Below are 19,575 nucleotides of genomic sequence, written 5' to 3'. Positions count from 1 at the left end.
CAGTCCCAATGCGAATCTGAATCTGAATCCATATAGGCATTTGCTGAGCAACCACCGTAAGAAATAACGTAGCAGCCAACGTCTTTGCAACGCTTACTTTTTCTGGCACTGTTCCGACCCTTCATGGACACGGCTTCATTTAAGCCTTAACAAGAACCTACGGGTCAGGTCTGTTATTACGTCACATCACAGATGAGGAAACTCAAGCACCAAGACCTTAAGTATCTGGCCTAAAGCCACGCGGCTAGTGAGTGGGAGAGCTGGGATTTGAGACCGGCAGCCTCATTCTTTTTATAATTTTTTTTTTTTTTTTTTTTTTTTTTTTTTTGGGACAGAGAGAGACAGAGCATGAACAGGGGAGGGGCAGAGAGAGAGGGAGACACAGAATCGGAAACAGGCTCCAGGCTCTGAGCCATCAGCCCAGAGCCTGACGCGGGGCTCGAACTCCCGGACCGCGAGATCGTGACCTGGCTGAAGTCGGACGCTTAACTGACTGCGCCACCCAGGCGCCCCGACCGGCAGCCTCATTCTGAACCACTTGCCATTCTACAGCAAGTGTCAATCAGGGCAACCAACCTGTAAGGAGCGCTCGGGGGAGGGCACACGTTATTGCCGACCTCACCTGTCGCTCTAACACTGGAGCGCTAAGTATCGTGAAGGTAGAGTTTGGATAGAAAAACAGCCTTTCGATTGAAGTAACATTCCTGAGAAACAAACTCTTACGGGAAGTTTGGCTGTGATAGCCCAAGAGGCGTCTGCTCTCAACTCTCAAGGATTTCTGGCCACCTCTGCCCCACTGCGAGGAAGGACCTCCATCTGGCCTTTGGGGACCGATTTTCTCCGTTCTTGATTCCTAACAGCAAAAATCCCTCTGGGTCACCCATTTAAATTTTTAAATGTCCTCCACTGGAGCAAAACCCCATAGAGGTCCCTTTGATTCTGAGACGCTGGCCAGCCAGAACCCGACAGGTGTGGTCCCGACGGAAGCCCTCCGTGGCAGGGGACGGCCCCCCCCCCGCCCCCCGCCCGCCCCCGCCTCTTCCTCTTCCTCCGCGGCTGACCTGTGCTCTTGTCCAGGAAGTCCATGGACTCCTCACTGGCGCTGAAGTGGCTCGACGTGGCCTTCTTCTCGGCGTCCTGCTCCACGTCGGAGCCCGTGTGCACGGAAGAGTTTGTGCTCATGGGGGAGCGTGGTATATCGGACAAGGAGATCCGACGGCCCGTGCCCCCGCTCAGCATGGGCTTGCTCATCAAGATCTTGGGAGACGCCGTCATGTCGAAGTTGAGCTTGACCTTCTCCTGCTTGTCTATCTTGGCAGCACCCGCGCTGGGATTGCTGGGATCGAGCAGCATTTGGTACTGGCTGTTGGGCGTGTACGGTGTCCTGAAGGGAGAGTAGTTAAAAACCCCGAACTTCCTGCGGATGTTCTCCACATACACCTCCATCTCCTGCATTGCACTGTTGAAGATGCTTTTCGTCTTTTTCACAGAAAAAGGAATTTCTTTGGACATGAGGTAGCAATTATTTATTGGAACCCAGGCCCTAGGAAGTGCAGAAGAGAGAGGTGAAGTCAACTTTGGTCCTTTCAGAGATCCTTTTATTTATTTATTTATTTGTTTGTTTGTTTGTTTATTTATTTATTTTTGGGGGTTTTTTAAAAATTGGTTTTCTGGCGGTAAGTTTAAGAGACCCACACGCCCTATTGTTAACGTAGGCACGGCTTTATTCACCGTAACGATAATTTTATGCCCGATGAGTCTATCCCCATCCTACACTCTGATTCTATAAATTTGACTATTTTATTAAATACCTCCTCTAAGCGGAATTCACGCAGTCATTTTGTCTTACTGTGCCCGGCTGCTCTCCCTTAGCGTCGTGTCCTCCAGGTTCAGCTATGTTGTCCCATCTTTTTTAAGGCCGAATACTATCCCATGAGATCTATCTACCGCGATTTCTTTATCTGTTCATCTGTCGATGGACACTTAGGGTGTTTCCAGAATTTTTTTCCTTAACGCAAACCAAATTAGCCTGGTATGTCTGTCGACCTTCTTAACTACATACTCCATTCTTTAAAAATGACTTGGGGGCACTTGGGGGGCTGAGTCAGTTAAGTGTCCGACTTGGGCTCAGGTCATGATCTCGTACTTTGTGGGTTTGGGCCCTGCTTTGGGCTCTGTGCTGACAGTTCAGAGCCTGGAGCCTGCTCTGGATTGTGTGTCTCCCTCTTTCTCTCTCTGCCCCTGCCCTGCTCATGCTCTGTGTGTGTGTGTGTGTGTGTGTGTGTGTGTGTGTGTGTGTGTCTATCTCTGTCTCTCTCTTTCAAACATACGTACATACATAAGACTTGGTTTGGGGGCTCCTGGGTGGCTCAATCCGTTGAGCATCTGACTCTTGATTTCAACTCAGGTCATGATCCCAAGGTCATGGGATCGAGCCCCGTGTTGAGGTCCATGCTGACTGTGGAGCCTGCTTATGATTCTCTCTCTCCCTCTCCCTTTGCCCCTCCCCCGCTCATTCACTTGTTCTCTCTCAAAACAGATTTTTTTTTTTTTAAATTTCTCTCTTTTGAGACAGAAAGAAAGAGCACAAGCAGAGGAGGGAGAGGCAAAGAGAGAGGCAGAGGCAGAATCCCAAGCAGGCCCCACAATGTCAGCACGGGGCCCAATGCAGAGCTCCAACGTATGAACCGTGAGATCATGACCTAGGCTGAAATGGAAGAGTCAGAGGCTGAACCAACTGAGCCACCCAGGTGCCCCCCGCCAAAAAAATGTTTTAAATGACTTGGTTTGAATGGTTAACACATGATTAGCCGTTAACACTTAATAGACATGTTCTTGTGACAGAATGTGAGCAGCGATCTTCACTAAAACATTAAAAAGCTCATAGACTTAGTCATTTTAATCCATTAGAAGAATAATAAATCCCCTCTTGGCTCTGGGTGAGTAGAGAGTAAGGAACCATCACTGCTGCCAGGACTGCACCTCCAAAAAAAGAACTGGTCCCAAAGCCCACTCCTCTGCATTCACACAGTTTTCGTACCTCTCGTAAAACTGGGGTTCTACGAGGCACTAGAAGGAAACACCGGAAAACCGTAAATCTGAAAGGAGGTGCATGGCTTCGATGTGAGAGAATTCATGTGGAAACTAACCAAAGGACAGCCTCCACCCCCCATTCTCGGCTGGTTCTGCCTGCCTGCCTCCAACCGCCCACATCCCAGCATGCTCTGCGGAGACCTCAGGAGGCCATGAGCTGCTTTTCTGGGATTGGTGGCTGAGCGGACGCAGGCAGGAGAGGGCAGTATAGCCGACCACTGCTCCGGGGTTTGGACAGGAGGCGGACCATGTGACATTCGAATCCCCAGCCTCCATCCCGTACGTATATAGCTGGGAATCCGGCGGGAATGAACATTCCCAAGGAGGCCTTTTGGATTTCAAAGACCATAAAGTCAAGCCAGACACAAAGTGATGGGAGCAAAGTGGGCTGTGGGGAGGTAGAAATGCCACAGCCAGTCCAACGCAAGCACCGTCTACACGGGAGCGTCACAAGTGCCCGTGCAGGAATCTGACCCCCACACTGCCGAGTCTTCCAGCATTTGAAAGAGAAGCAAAAAATATGGACTACTTAGATTACATTCTACCCACGTTTTAACAGCTGGAATCTCGTTCCTATTTTGAAGAGAAACGGCCCGGAGAAATAAAAGCGTGTGCGTGGGGTGAAATTCAGGGCAGAGGATGGAGGTTTGCAACTCATGGTGATAACTAGGTCGTGACACAAACTAAAACCAAACACCCCAAAAATATCTAACTGCTCTCTCAGCGTGCTGTAAATTACCAGCTTCTCATCACCCCAACTAGCTGCTGTCATCCTGCAGAGACGTGAGGAACCGCAAGAACGAGGCAGGGCAGGAGACAGATGCCCTCTGGGTGAGAGTCCGCAGCCGTTACAACTGGGGGAGCAGGAGTCTGGACGAGACAGGACAGCTCTGAGGAACAGCCGGGGTCCCCCCGCCGCTCCTGGACAAATGACTTCCCTTTCCCTGAGCCGGCCTCCACTCTGTCATCGATAAAATGGAGGCTGAGCCCTTCCCGGGACGGGGTCAAGGGGAGCAAATGAAATGCACCTAGACCAGTCCCCGCAGCACCAGGAGATCACCAGCCAGCTGGCCGAGGGCCACTGTCACTATGTCCCCTCCCCTCCCCCCCCCACCCCGCCTTCTATCTGGGGTCAGGGCCTTAACTGTCTTCCTGCCAGGGTCTCACGCACCTTCAATGAAGGTACCTGCCAGTGATTTCAGGACCTGGTTTCTTTTCCTTAAAGCAGGCCCAGGACACAGTTGAAGGGAAGCTTGATCTGCTTAACAAAAGAAAGCCTCTGGGGTCAATGTCCTGAGAGGCCACAGAGTCACAGGGCTGAGCTACACCCTACTTGGGGCCTCAAGGTTTCTTCTCAGTCAAATGGGAATAAATCCGCAGCTGCAAAAAGAACTTGAAACAGTGCCTGGTGCATAGAAGGCACTCAATTCATGCCAGCTCACTCTTGTGCATTTAAGAAGATATCTCCTGGATTTTTGTACAGTATCGTGAGTGTGAGTGTGTGTGTGTGTGTGTGTGTGTGTGTGTGTGTGTCTGTGAAATCAAATCCCAAGAAGGCAAACATTCTTAAGGGACAAAAAAGCACGCTAGGAGACTATTCCGAACATGCCTTGATCTGTACAAAAGCCTCCCGGGACCTGCTCCAGTATTTATTAACTTAACGATGAACACGTGACGGGCTGTGACATTTCTTACTCTGTTCTCCTGACCTACTTTGCTTGCACAGGACCAGGCTGCTGTTTTGCTCCACAGCCCCAAAGCTGCTCCCGGAGAAAGAGCCTATCCATTCTCCTTAGCCTCCGCGCTGGGCTGCTGGGTGTGGCCAGTTCTGCTTTAAGAACATCTCCTGGGAGGAAGGGACGCTGCTCCTTTCAGGGTTTCCCCCAAGCTGTCAGTGACTTCATTCCTGCACCCCCTAACCCATCCCCACGGAGTGCCCTTAATCGCTCCCCGTAAGGGGCTCCCCTCGCCCAAAACGATCCAACAGCTGGGCACATTCCCTCGGAGGGAACAAAAGACACAGGGGGTTAGACAAACGTCATGGGCATCAGACATGGGCCGCTGGCTTTTTTCACCAATGCAGGGGCCCAGCTTCCACGACAGCTCCCACCCAGAACCAACCTACACCGTCCAGTTCTGGGGAAATGGCCTCTGGAACAGGGCTGGCAGAGCTCATGCCCCCCAAGACCGTCCAGAACTGACAGGCAGGAGTAAGATGTCCATGCAGAGTGGGCTCAGCTAAGAACAGAATCCAAGACTCTTAAGAGTCTGGGATGTATCTGGTACATGGCGGCAGGCACGGATCTCCCCCACCCACCTATATCCCCACTATATCCACACTGGGTTATATGACAGAACGAGAATAATCCCGAAGCATCAAGATGGTTAACTCTTGCCATGCTACAGTGATGTACAGCCTGACACGAATTCTTCTTGCCCTTCAAATCAAAGGCAGAATCTGACCACAGCCCGTGTGAGCCAGACCCTGCCCCCTTCCCCACCCATCACTTACCATCCTCTCCTCCCCTCTCCTGTCCAAACCACACTGTGTCCCAGCTCTCCCCAAGAAACAGCAGGCTGGCTCTGTCCCTCCACCCAGATCTTCTCTAAGCCCCCGCCCTGAGATCACCTTGCCTGTGTGTTTACTTGGGTATTTACTTGGGTGTCTTTCCCACTAGGATGCCAGCCTTCAGGTGGGCAGGGACGATGTCCTGCTCACTCCCGTATCCCCAGCATCCAGCACGTGGCCTGACCCACGGCAGCACCAAAAGATTTCCAGCAAAGTGTCCAAAATCAAATAGAGCAAAAGACTTCCTATCAAACCCAGGACCATCCCAGCTAATTTCCACTTTGCCTCCAGACAAAGGATTCCTAGTAAATGATTTCACAGACTACCAATCACTCTTCTGTCTTTATTTGCAAGGCAACAAGCAAAGTGAACAGAGTAACAGCTCTGACTCGGGTGTTTGAAATTATAAACTGTACTTTCTGTATATTCTATCGGTGTGTATAATTTTTAAGTTTATTTATTTATTTAGAGAGAGACCGCGAGCTGGGGAGGGGCAAAGAGAGGGAGACAGATGGGGCGCCTGGGTGGCTCAGTCGGTTAAGTGGCCGACTTCGGCTCAGGTCATGATCTCGCGGTCCGTGAGTTCCAGCCCCGCGTCAGGCTCTGTGCTGACAGCTCAGAGCCTGGAGCCTGTTTCGGATTCTGTGTCTCCCTCTCTCTGACCCTCCCCTGTTCTTGCTCTGTCTCTCTCTGTCTCAAAAATAAATAAACGTTACCAAAAAAAATTAAAAAAAAAAAAAAAAAAAGAGAGGGAGACAGAGATCACAAGCAGGCTCCATACTGGCCGCACAGAGCCAATGCAAGACTCGAACTCACGAACTATGAGATCATGACCTGAGCTGAAATCAAGAGTCAGACGCTTGAACGACTGAGCCACCCAGGCGCCCCCAGAATTTTAAGTCTTCTCCCCCAACACACTCAAACACTTTTTCAAACTGGTTGGTGGCCGCTTGGAAAGGGTTTCGCCTCATTTAATCCTCACATAACTCGCTAAAAGAGAACTAGGATATTAACTGCTGCTCATCTGGGTCCACCTGCTGTTCTCAAGCCCATAGGATAGGAAACTGCTGGGAACTAGAACAATTCACTTCCCTGCGAGCGAGGGAGAGGGGAGGGCAGAAAACGCTGGGTGGGGGGAGGGCTACCACCTGTTAAAACAGCCACCTCTTACAATTTCCTATTTGGCTTAAGGGAAAAAGGCAACAGGAGAGAGAACCACCCAGCACAATGATAAGAGATTCATTTACTGGCAATCGGTGGAAATACTTCTGATCCCTGAAAGCATTATTTTGAAAAGCAATTTGTGTGGTGGTTCAATTTACTCCACAAAATTTAAAAAGAACAGCACCACTTAAAATAGCCACGGAACCTATTCTGGTGCCAGCTTCATCAACGCAACTACGAAAGCATGATTGTTCTCTTCACATACCTGAAAAAAACGAAGCCCACGCACATTATCAGCCGGAACGCAGCACAGGGCAGTATTTTTAACTACAAGATCACTGGTTGGTGTCGCGACAATAAACGCCACGATAATACCTCCGCCCCCTGCTGGCGTCACAGTTATCGAAGGTTCAGTTAAAGCTGTACATTTGCAGCCAGTTTTGACTCGCACCTGTCATGTTGTCCAAAGAAACGAGCATCGACCTGTCCATCTTTATCCCTCAGGGCTTTTGCAGGCCAGAACGGAAACCCCTTCAGTTTTGCCCAGACCAAAGGATGTGGATTGCTCTGGGAAAAGAAAAACAAAATCCAGAGTTTATACGCATTGGGCAGCAAGACGCGCCATATACAAAGCTTGCTGTATGTGCAGAGACAGCTAGGCCACCAGCTGAACAGGAGCAGTTCCACGCAGGGTCTCCCAAAGGGGCTTCCCTGGGAGGGCCTGAGGCCAGGAGGCCCGGGCGAAGATGGTTCTGGGGGTGAACGGAGAAAACAGGGAAGAACGAACCACAGACGAGATGAGGCTGGAACACTGGCTTGAACACACCGCCCTTAACCTAGGTGGCCGTGAGCAAGAGTGTCCACCTCTCCCTGTGACATGGAGACAGCGACGCCTACACCCTCTGTTAAGCTGGAGGATGAAATGGGCATTGTATCCAGCATTTAATAAGGGCAGTATGAGCCGCCTTTGTTCTCTCTCGAGGGCTGCAACTCTTCAGGGGCTTCATCTCCAAAGGCAGGAAGAGACGTAACCTGTGGTTCACTTTTCCACGTTACTTGCCCAATCTCGCCCCCCAGTAAACTCCAGCCCTACCTCCACTCACCCACCAGCCCACCCCGGGAACACCCTTCTCTCTGCAGAACACTGGTTTGGAAAATACAGATGGATGAAGAAAACAGGGTGATTTATCTCTTCCCATCTCCCCAGCCCAAACCGCCCACTTGGGAAACACCATAGACCCGATCCAGAAATGTACTTCCAATTCTCTCAAAACAGGTTCGTCAAAGAACACACTTCTCTATGACTCTCACTACCTCAATGCCTTCTCCCTAATGAGCCCTATTTTGCTCTCTAGCCTGCAGTCTGCCCGCGGTTAATAAACCCAGGAAATCACGGTGCTCCCTCTGGCACATGGATTTTCAGCCCCAGATGTTTATTCCACCTGGATTACTTTCACTCTGCCATTACTTTATTGGTTAAAAAAAAAAAAGGTTATTTAAAATCTTCTCCCAAAGTTTCATCAAATAAGCCACCCAGAAAAGGGGGCCTTGGGTAGTCCTCTAAGGCATGAGTTCTGAAAATGAAGTAAGGAAAGGAAATACAACTCACACAAGGCTCACAGAACCAGTTATCTCGTTTCTGGCAAGCAGCTAGGTAACACTCTGGACATACTTCAATTTCATTCATCTGTAAAACAAAAATATGTTAGGATGTGTCACGCAAGGGGCCTCACATCTGGAGACACTCAAGGAATGCGTGAGGACATTAGCAGTTAAGATTAGCTACACCAAGTCCCTCAGTGGGGAACACCTCGGAGAAGAATCCAATCGCCTCTCACCAACCCCCGAGATCCCACCCAGCCCGAGCCGCCACCACCACCCCTCTCTGGACCACATCTGGACCAGCTTCCCACTCGTGTTGCCACTGCGGTCCAGCCCCCAAGACCCAGCGGCCAGACCAATCCTGCTCATCGTCCACACCTTGTACATCTGACGGTTGGCTGTTGCAAATGGAATCTAGGAGGTACAGGACGGTCCCCGGAACAAAGAATTCTCCAGAGTAAATGCCAGTAGTACAAGGCTGAGAAACTAACAAGGAAATAAATCTAAACTCCAGATTAGCACCTTCGACACCGAGTGCGACCAGGCCTAGGCCGACCTGTCTCAGCTCCTCCAGCTACCCTGGCTTCTGCTCGCTGTGCTCAAGTCCCACCCAGCTCTAGTCACATCATCCAGGGCAGGTGGTATTTTGTCTAAATACATTCCCCTAGGGGACCTAAGTACAACTTAGAACCCACAAGCCCCTTTCTTGGATCTCAGTTCAGCCTCCACCATTTACTAGCTCTATAACCTTAGGAACAGTTGCTTATCTTGTCTGTGCCTCCATTTTCTCATCTACAGAACGGGCATGTGAGCAATACCTACCAAATAGATAACGATTATAGGAGATAAATGTAAAACGTGTTAGGTGACACAGTGATCAATACATTGGCTAACATTTATCAGAGATCTACGCTGGGATCATCAAAGTGTTCTACAGGTACTAATTCATTCATTCTTTACATCCTCCAGAGGCAGGCCTGCTCTTTCCCCCATATTACAGATGGAAAAAATGAAATCCCAGAAAGTCAAGAAACCTGCCCAAGGTTCTCTGCAGCAAAGGGGCAGGACCAGGATTTGAACCCAGGCAGACGTGCTCCAGAGCTGACGTGTTTCACCTGTCATTGCCCTGTTCGTTCCTATTCTCTTACCATCATCAAAAGACTTGTTTTTCTCTTTATCTCTGCATCATGTAAGGTGTCAGATACTCAGCAGGTGCTCAATATACTACTAAATAATAATTTTATAAATATAATTGACTAATTCAAAGGTCAATGGATAAATGACTGAATAAAGGAGCAAAAGAATAAGTAAGTAAGTAAGAAAGTGGTGGCATATATTTCCTGTTCCTACTCACTCTATTTATGGGCTATTCTGAAGGTACTGGCGAGAACAAAGTGGTAACATAAGGTCCAAGGCAGCCCTGGCACTGAAGCCCACATAGCTGCAATGTATCGCCAACAGGTAGATTTAGAAATGCCACACACGGAGTACCTGCGTCCAGTAAATTCCACCTGGAGGTAACCCACTGATTAAACACGTAGGCTTTAGCTCCCAAATCCAGGAAAACAAAGGAATCCCCAAAGGGAAAGCAGCTGGACAACTCACTCATACAAAACTCTAAACCAACAATGAACACATCAGAAACAGTGTGTCATCACTTGTCATCAAAAACGTGCAAACCAAGGGCACCTGGGTGGCTCAATCAGTTAAGTGTCTGACTTAGGCTCAGGTCATGATCTCGCAGTTTGTGGGTTCAAGCCCTGTGTCAGGCTCTGTGTTGACAGGTTAGAGCCCAGAGCCTGCCTCAGATTCTGTGTCTCCCGCTCTTTCTGTCCCTCCTCTATTCACACTCTGTCTCTCTCAAAAATAAATAAAATCTTTAAAAAGGGGGGGGGGGGGGGGGAGGCCTGGGTGGCTCAGTCAGTTAAGTGTCCGACATCAGTTCCGGTCATGATCTCACGGTTTGTGAGTTCAAGCCCCATGTCGGGCTCTGTGCTGACAGCTTGGAGCCTGGAGCCCGCTTCGGATTCTGTGTCTCCTTCCCTCACTGCCCCTCCCCCACTTGTGCTCTGTCTCTCTCTATCAAAAATAAATAAACATGTAAAAAAAAAAAAAACAACAACCATGCAAACCAAAATCACAGTGAGATGCCATCTTGCAGGAAAAACATAGATACACGTATTTTTTGAATTATAACTTCCAAAACTGGAACGGACACAGAAAAACTACCCAGGTTGTTATACATGTTGCTACAACTTTTCTAGAAATCAATCAGGAAATACCTACATAAAGCCTTTGCTATGTGTATAGTCTCAGACCTCGTAGATGCCTTCCTAACAATTATACTAAGAAAATCATCATAAAAGCCATGAAAAATTCTGTTCTTCCTGTGTATTTAACTATCCGGGAAAACACTCTTAAGTGAAAATATTGATTATAAAACTCTCTCTATAAAAACATTTAGAAAAAGGGGCGCCTGGGTGGCTCAGCCAGTTAAACAACCGACTCTTGATTTTGGCCCAGATCATGACCTGGTGGGTGGTTTCGTGAGTTCAAGCCACACATCTGGTTCCACACCATGATGGTATGGAGCCCGCTTGGGATTCTCTACCTCCCTCTCTCTCTGCCCCTTCCGTGAACAATCACTCTCTCCCTCAAAATAAATAAATTTTTTTCTAATTAAAAAAAATATGTAGGGCACCTGGGTGGTTCAGTTGGTTAAGCGTCCGACTTCAGCTCAGGTCATGATCCCGCAGTTCGTGAGTTCGAACCCCACATCGGGCTCTGTGCTGACAGCTCAGAGCCTGGAGCTTGCTTTGGATTCTGTCTCCTTCTCTCTCTGCCCCACCCCACGTGTGCTCTGTCTCTCTCTCTATCTGTCCCTCAAAAATAAATCAACATTAAAAAAAAAAAATTTTTTTTTTAAATAATAAAAATATATATATGTAGAATGGTGCCTGGGTGGTTCAGCTGGTCAAGCCTCCAACTTCAACTCAGGTTATAGCTTCACTGTCCATTAGTTCAAGCCCCACATCGGGCTCTGTGTTCACAGCTCAGAGCCTGGAAGAAATTCTGTGTCTCCCTCTTTCTCTGCCCCTCCCCCACTCATGCTTGCGCGCGCTCTCTCTCTCTCTCTCTCAAAAATACATTTTAAAAAATTTTAATAAGTAAGGGGCACCTGGGTGGCTCAGTTGGTTACGTGTACAACTTCGGCTTGGGTCATGATCTCACAGCCTGTGGGTTCAAGCCCCACATCAGGCTCTGTGCCGACAGCTCAGAGCCTAGAGCCTGGAGCCTGCCTCAGATTCTGTGTCTCCCTCTCTTTCTCTCTCTGCCCCTCCCCAACTCGTGCTTTGTCTCTATCTCTCAAAATTAAATAAACATTTAAAAATTTAATAAAGATATGCAAAAATGGCAGTATCCTAAGATATCCAAATGTTTCCCTTACAAATGAATGAATGAGTGAAGTGCACAAGAGGCTGAAATCCGCTATGGCTCGATTTCTCAACTCTTACGCTGGGGTCTAATAAAGCCCTCCTGGTCCCATTTCTGCTCCCTGACTATCCCACAACCACTGGGGCCTCAGGGTAGGCCCAGGAGGTTCACTTCTTCCGCACCATCAAAACCATGGCTATTTCTAAGAGGAACTGACTTCTAGGACTCTGCAGGCCACTCCCTGAGAAAGTCAAAACCTTTCCCCCAAATACCATTAAAACCCAAACATCTTCCACAAGAAGACTAAAAGGGGCCTGGCCCAACGCCTCGGACTATGCGGTGAAGAAATTAAGAACCCCATCTATGCAACCAAGAAAACAACTCAAGATGCCTCGTTCCTGACCATGACGCAAGCCTGAATAATAAAAGGTCATTTGCACCTCTTGAAGATCACGGCTAAGATAGCATTGATTTCCGGCATATGGGGTGGGGGTGATCCCCTCTTTGTCACTTTTACGGGGACACCGTCTATGCCTCAACAAATTCCAAAATAGCTACCGTTACCCACTAAGAGATTCTGCAAATGGAAATCAGCCACGCCAGCCCCTCACTCTGGGTGCATTTAAAACAGGACAGTGAGAAACACATACCTCATGCTCACAGATTTTGATGACTACTTTCGCTATCTGGGTCAATTTGTGATTTCCTAAGGGAATAAGAAAATAATGATTAATTCAAATGGAAACACGTTTGTAACACGCGGCTTTGGGAGTACACTTCCCCTAACAACCTTTCAACTTGCTTTCCCCCAGGATTAAGCTTTTAGAGGCTAAAACACAGGATTCTGGCTCCTAATATCAGTTTAACTTATGTGACTTTTCCCAGAAACACTGACCAGTCTTTGGTGCCTCAATGTTACCTCTGAAACTGAGCAATTTGTGTGGGATTCCTACAGTTCACAGATGAACATTTGGAAGATGCTTTTATATTCAAAAGGCTCCAATTAGTGGAAAAGAGCCTTATTCACCCATTGTTCCAGACTCCAGCCCATGAAGGGCGACAGAGGAGAGAAAATAATTAAATGAGTAGCTCTGCTATGTCTCGTGACTCAAAATACATTTTCTTATTAACTCAAGAAGCCTTATCAGGAAGCAGGTATGAATGTTCCCATTTCATTAGTAAGTATGTCAAGGCTCAGGAGTCGTTGTTTACACGGGACTACTTGGCTAATGAGTTGAAAATCTGCCCCAGATCTAACTCTAAATCCCTCACCTTTGCTAAACCAGAAGACAGGATGGCAAAAAACAAACAAACAAACAAACAAACAAACTGTGCTTTCTTCAAACATTATGGTGTTTTCAGAAAACATAAACTTGTTGACAAAAAGATGTTACACACACACACTCCTCGATTTCTGGCTTGCTTTAAAATCTCACAAGATCTGATAACTCTGTCCAGTGGTGACCCCCTCAGACCAGAAAGGAGTTCCCATTCTCTAGTCTCTACTCTCTGCCTGGCCAATGGCCCACCTGGCTTGTGCTATTTTTCTGCCACCTAATCTCATCCACTTGTTTATACGATCTTACCCAGCCTTTCTATATATTTGAGTTAATAATCTTTACACAGATTTTCAACCAAGTGCCCCTTTGCCTCTTTCTCCCCTCCCCACACGTCTGGCCCTGCTCCTGAGCTAATAATGTAAAACACGTGCTTTTAACAGCCATCCACCCACTCATACATCTTCCCATACACATGAGCTAACCATCTACACTAGGACTATACAGGAAGAAGGCAGGGCCTCTGCTCTTAAAGATCTTACATCCTTAAAAAAGAGAGAGAGAGAGAGAAAGAGAGAGAGATCTTACATCCTGGTGAGGAACTCAAACGAATAAAAATAGCACCATCCAGGAAGTGTGATAAACGCTACCATGGGGAAGCACAGGTCCTGTGAGATCTAACAACAGCACCTTCTGGGTCACAAGGGAAGGCACCTCAGAGAACTGACAGGCTGACTGACACTCATGAGAAAGTCATCAAGGCAGTGTTCTAGCAGAGAACAAGAGGAACAGAATGGAGCAGGACACGGAGAGCTCTACGTGGCCAGAGGGTAGACAGAGAGGACTGTGGGAGAAGGTAGGGCAACATGTTGAAGGGTGCCACGAGAGGAGATTTTAATGGAAATTCTCTTCCATTCTGTCCAGAAGATTCAATCCACAAAAACGCAACTGACACAACTTTATCCAGAATACAAAGACCTCCTAAAATGCAATAATAAAAACACAGACCACCCAGTTTTTGAAATTGGCCAAAGACCTGAATACATATTTTACCAAAAAAGAGATACAGATGACTAATAAACACATGAAAAGGTACACGATACCGTTAGTCGTAAGAGAAAGGCAAATGACCACCACCATAACCGCTCATACCTTCCAGAATGGTTAAACTTAAAAAGACAGACAATACCAAGTGCTGGAAAGGGGGAACAACTAAGACTCTCCCACACGTGGCTAAAAGAGTGTAAAAGGATACAACCGCTTTGCAGAAAGTTTGCCAAAATGCCTCGTAAACTGAAATATAAACCTACGGAGCAGCCCTACCACACCTAGATATTTACCCATGAGAAATGAAAATGTGGATCCACACAAAGACTTGCACAAGAATGTTCGCGGCGGTTTTATTCCTAACAGCCCAAAGCGGAAAACGACTCCAATATCCTTCAGTATCGACAAAGGGAATGGATCAATAAATTGTAGGTGGATACCACGAAAAACCACTCACAGCAATTAAAAGGAACAAAACCACGGAGACAAACATGCATTAGCCACCCCCCGCCAAAAAAAGCTACACTGCATGAAATTATCCAGACACAGAAGAATGCACTAGGACTCCATTTATATAAAATTCTAGACTATGTAAAACTAATCTGTGAGGACAGAAAACACGGAGGAAGGTGGATTCGCTGGTACAGGGGAAGTGGATTATCAAGTCATTATCTTAAAATGCAGAGACCCCACCATCCCCTACTGATAAATATTAGCAATCTGTACACAAATGTTCTCAGTTACTGGCCCTGGCACACGAGGAAAAAAAAGCAAGATTTTTCAGGAAAGGTGGGAGAACGGGCATGACACGCTCTTCTGTAGGAGCCATCCGAGCCACTCACCTCCATTATAAATGATGCAGTTGTGCAAAATCCACTTTGCGTCGGCCAGGAAAGCTTCTGTACAGCCATACATTTTCTTTTTAGCATTCTGGGGAGAAAAAGCCAAGGAGTCTAATAACCCACGGGTCTATACAAGCTGCAGCCAATTAACACTTGTGTCCCCACATCATTTTTTTTCCTTTCTCCTCTCCCCCGCGCATTATTTCCTTCACAGTCATTTGCCAAATTAACGGATGCTTTTACCCATTTCCCAAGATGCTATCATATTTGAGATCTATAATCCTATAAAAAGGAAGTCACTGAATTCATCACAGTAACTTGAATTTTGGCCTCTTATATAAGCAACTGTCATTTATCCAGCAGCCCTTTCCAATAAACCAGGATATTTTATATATATTTATATGTTTATGATTAATTGTAATAGTCTCACGTGAGCCTTGTGATGGGAGAACTTAATGACACATCTGATATCATCCCAATTTTACATACGGGGATACTAAGGTATGGTGATATTAAGGGACTGATTCAAAGCTCCAAAGCTACTAATTTACGGAGCTAGGAGTCCAACCCTGTCTTTTTTTAATGCCTTCTTTTTCTAAATACCATAAGGGCGTGTGCAACTTTCCAAAACAGGTTTGACTCAGCATTTAGTGGTCAGCAATAAAAACAATACAATGTTTTCTCCGGATCCATGCTTTTCTTTATCCATATTTTGGGGCCAAAAATTTGAAAATCAGCACCAGAGTGATGTGCATAATCTAAAGTGTTCCAAGAACAATTTTCGGCATGGAACTCTAGCCTGAACTCTTAAAAAACATCTTCAGGCATTAAAGACATATCCGTATCAGTAGAGTAAGTTCTAGGGAGTCACGTCTTTATCAGCAATCTGAAGGTTTTCCAAACACTTCATTTTCTCTTTTCTCCTTCCTTCTGCCCTCATTAGCACCTCTGAGAGAGAGAGGAGTAAGCAGGCCTCAAATCAAGCAAATCACTAATTCGTAGAAGTGTGACTTTTTCAGGTATAAAGCTGCAATCACCAGCAGAAGTAACATTTGGAGCTGATCAGTAGAATCCGGCACTCCACTGCAATCCTTGGAAGAATGTTACAGAAGTTATGGGATCAATGGTTCTTCCATCCAAATAAAAATGGCGCAGGGGAAAGGTAGAGAAACCATCTAACTTGAGATGGGGCACAGGAAGTGAGGAAGGGTCGTTAGGCATCTCGATAATTCGGGGCTACAACGGTGAGGTTCTTTGATGAAGGCCAACCTTTTCCAATGTACAAAGATCCATAGGATGGAAGATGTATTCCGCGTAGTCGGGATGCTGTTCCAATGGAACAGGCTTCTGGAATGCATCCGTCTATAAAAGAAAGAAAAGAGGTACACACACACACACACACACACACACACAAACCCATCATTACTGAGGAAGACAGAGTATTAATAGCAACAAAGTACTTTTCAAATGGAGACAACTTTTCAGATACAGTTCTAAGAGTTTCCATACAGGAATGACCTTAGGGAGTACCAGGCTGGTTCAAGTTCTAGTTCTGAATGGTCATCAATCATCATGGGAGCTGTTCTGGTTTTGTTGTTTGTTTTGTTTTCAATATATACCCAAATTAACAGGTCCTGTCCTCGTCTATTAAGATCAACAAGAGAACACACAATCAGCTACTTTGAACGTGAATGGTGAATAAGGCTTAACAATGTCCTGCAAAAATCCTGCAAAACGGACTGTCAATGAAATCTAGTCACACCTAGGGATGACACAGTAAATAAAGTCCCCCTAAAGGGCCAACAGATATTTTACACTCAGGGGGAAAATTCAGACATTGAGATTTTGCTCCCCGGTTAAGAAGCCAAATTACCCACAACACAGGAACCATGTCAACATTTTTCACATTGATCCATGTTCTCTTAAGCCCTACGTGAATCAGCTCAAAATGCAAGGCCCGGTTTGTTGATGGGTGGTGTTACCAATATTTAAAAATCTAAAAGAGGGGCGCCTGGGTGACTCCATTGGTTATGCAACTGACTTCGGCTCCGGTCATGATCTCACGGTCTGTGAGTTCGAGCCCCGTGTTGGGCTCTGTGCTGACAGCTCAGAGCCTGGAGCCTGTTTCAGATTCTGTGTCGCCCTCTCTCTCTGCCCCTCCCCCTCCTCCTGCTCTGTCTCTCTCGTCTCTCAAAAATAAATAAACGTTTTAAAAAAAAAATTTTTTTTTAATAAAAAAAAATCCAAAAGATTTGAAATGCCTGCCTGGCTTGGTCAGTGGAGTATGTGACTCTTGATCTATGGGGTTATAAGTTCGAGCCCCACACTGGGTGTAGAAATTACTTAAAAGTAAAATCTTGGGGCGTCTGGATGGCTCAGTCAGTTGAGCATCAATTCTTAATTTTGGCTCAAGTCACGATCTCACTGGTTCATGAATTCAAACCCTCCATCGGGCTCTGTGCTGACAGTGCAGAGCCTGCTTGGGATTCTCTGCCTCTCCCCTGCTCATGCACGCATGTATGCATGTGCGTGCTCTCTCTCTCTCTCTCTCTCTCTCTCTCTCTAAGTAAAATATATATATTTAAAATTAAAATCCAGGGCCCCTGGGGGGCTCAGTCGGTTAAGCTTCCAACTTCGGCTCAGGTCATGATCTCACAGTTCACAAGGTCAAACCCCTCGTTGGGCTCTGTGCTGACAGCTCAGAGCCTGGAGCCTGCTTTAAATCCTGTGTTTCCCTCTCTCTATGCCCCTCTCCTGCTTACTCTCTGTCTCTCTCCCTCTCAATAATAAAAATATTTTTTAAAAAATAAAAATAAAAATAAAATCTTAAGCTCTTAAAAATCAATCTGTCAATATCTAAAAGATTTAACGAGGGGCGCCTGGGTGGCGCAGTCGGTTAAGCATCCGACTTCAGCCAGGTCACGATCTCGCGGTCCATGAGTTCGAGCCCCGCGTCGGGCTCTGGGCTGATGGCTCAGAGCCTGGAGCCTGTTTCCGATTCTTGTCTCCCTCTCTCTCTGCCCCTCCCCTGTTCATGCTCTGTCTCTCTCTGTCCCAAAAATAAATAAACGTTGAAAAAAAAAAAAAAAATTTAAAAAAAAAAAAAAAAGATTTAACGAAACACCAAATGATACTCAAGCAAGGCATCTGAAAGGGCGACCATTTGCTGTCATGGGAGCCCTCTTTTGCCCAGAAGGAAAGTGTCTGGCCATTCCAAGTTAAAAAGATGCTTCAATATCATCAGCAACTTTCTGCCCTGATTGATTTTACATCAAACAATTTATGTGAGAAATTAACGCCTTCTTCGATTTTTCTTTTTGGCTTATAATTCTACAGTGTTGAGAACTCCACATGAATCTATTCTTTTTGTAAACAGTCCTCAGCAGATATCATTCAGCCTATGAAAAAGCAGGAAGTAATTCCTTGTCACTCAACATAAAAACGACTCTACAGTTAAAAAAGAAAAAAAAGAAAAAAAAAGAACTGTTTTTCTTTCTAAACTGAGGCCATCCAGGCTTTTGCTTCCATTGACAGAGATTTTTGTTAAAGAGACAAACAGATACCCAATTTAGCAACACCCAATTGGCACGCTCTGAATTCCTGTCATGGTATCGAATTTCAGAATCTAATCTCAAAACAAAAGCTTGGAGGTTTGTTGTTGTTTTTAAGAAATGAGGCCACAGGGGCTACACTCAATACCCTGAGTTTCAACCTGGCTGTATATTCACTTGACTTAGAAAGCAGACTCTGGAGAGTTTAACAAAGGGTCACGACTAGCCCGTATGGTGCCTTTGTGCAAACCAGAAAAGGAAAACCCTACCCTCAAGTTTCTCTAGATTCGTCTGTCCGCAGAATGTCCTACCATGGTGATGATATGGGCACAACGTATTTTTAAGAACGAGGCATTTTACCACCATCCTCCTGAAAAGGGTCACATGAAAAGTAACACCAGGGGCGCCTGAGTGGCTCAGTCAGTTAAGCGTCCAGCTTCAGCTCAGGTCATGATCTCAGGGTTCGTGAGTTGGGGCCCCGTGTCGGGCTCTGGGCTGACAGCTCGGAGCCTGGAGCCCGCTTCGGATTCTGTGTCTCCCTCTGTCTGCCCTGCCACTGCTTGCACTCTTGTCTCTCGCACTGTCTCAAAAATAAACATTAAAAAAAAAATTTAAAAAAAAAAAAAAAAAAAGTACCACCACCGTGGGTGTGTATGATGTGACCAGGCCTCTGGGGAAGGGAAGCATTGGTAAACAGTGCGTGCCGGCTAAATGTGGCACCCTGCTTTCCCATCTGGATTTTCTTTAAGGGGCACGGCTTGTACATCAAATCCCGTTTCAAAACTGAAGGAATTTAACCAAATTCGCCACCTCTTGACAGGTTGCATTTTACCTGGAGGTTCCATCATCAGACCTTGACTCTAAATAAACCGGCTGTACTGCATGCTGTCGTTGAAATGGAATTTCACTAATTCCCAAGGGAAGAAACACAAAAGCTCCTTACCTGATGGGGTATGGGTATGAGGCTTCACTTCACAACCAATCAGAATTTTAAA

General features: G+C 46.5%; 1 protein-coding gene across 17 annotated transcripts in view; it reads right to left on the bottom strand.

The window, feature by feature from the left end:
- Positions 1–19,575, bottom strand: part of ZMYND8 (zinc finger MYND-type containing 8) — a 125,937-nt gene that overhangs the window by 55,366 nt on the left and 50,996 nt on the right. For 16 of the 17 annotated variants that reach the window (XM_047851634.1, XM_047851640.1, XM_047851644.1 and 13 more), the window contains 6 exons: positions 16,299–16,391; positions 15,030–15,117; positions 12,514–12,569; positions 8,436–8,513; positions 7,278–7,393; positions 1,062–1,543 (listed from right to left, as the gene is read on the bottom strand). In XM_047851634.1, coding sequence (XP_047707590.1) covers positions 1,062–1,543; positions 7,278–7,393; positions 8,436–8,513; positions 12,514–12,569; positions 15,030–15,117; positions 16,299–16,391 — 913 coding nt within the window. Of the gene's footprint in view, positions 1–1,061; positions 1,544–7,277; positions 7,394–8,435; positions 8,514–12,513; positions 12,570–15,029; positions 15,118–16,066; positions 16,392–19,575 lie in introns of those variants that run through there. The other variant, XM_047851650.1, reaches the window with a different exon arrangement.

Source organism: Prionailurus viverrinus, chromosome A3 (genome assembly GCF_022837055.1).
Source record: "Prionailurus viverrinus isolate Anna chromosome A3, UM_Priviv_1.0, whole genome shotgun sequence".
NCBI lineage: Eukaryota > Metazoa > Chordata > Mammalia > Carnivora > Felidae > Prionailurus > Prionailurus viverrinus.
This window is presented reverse-complemented; position numbering and strand designations above follow the sequence as displayed.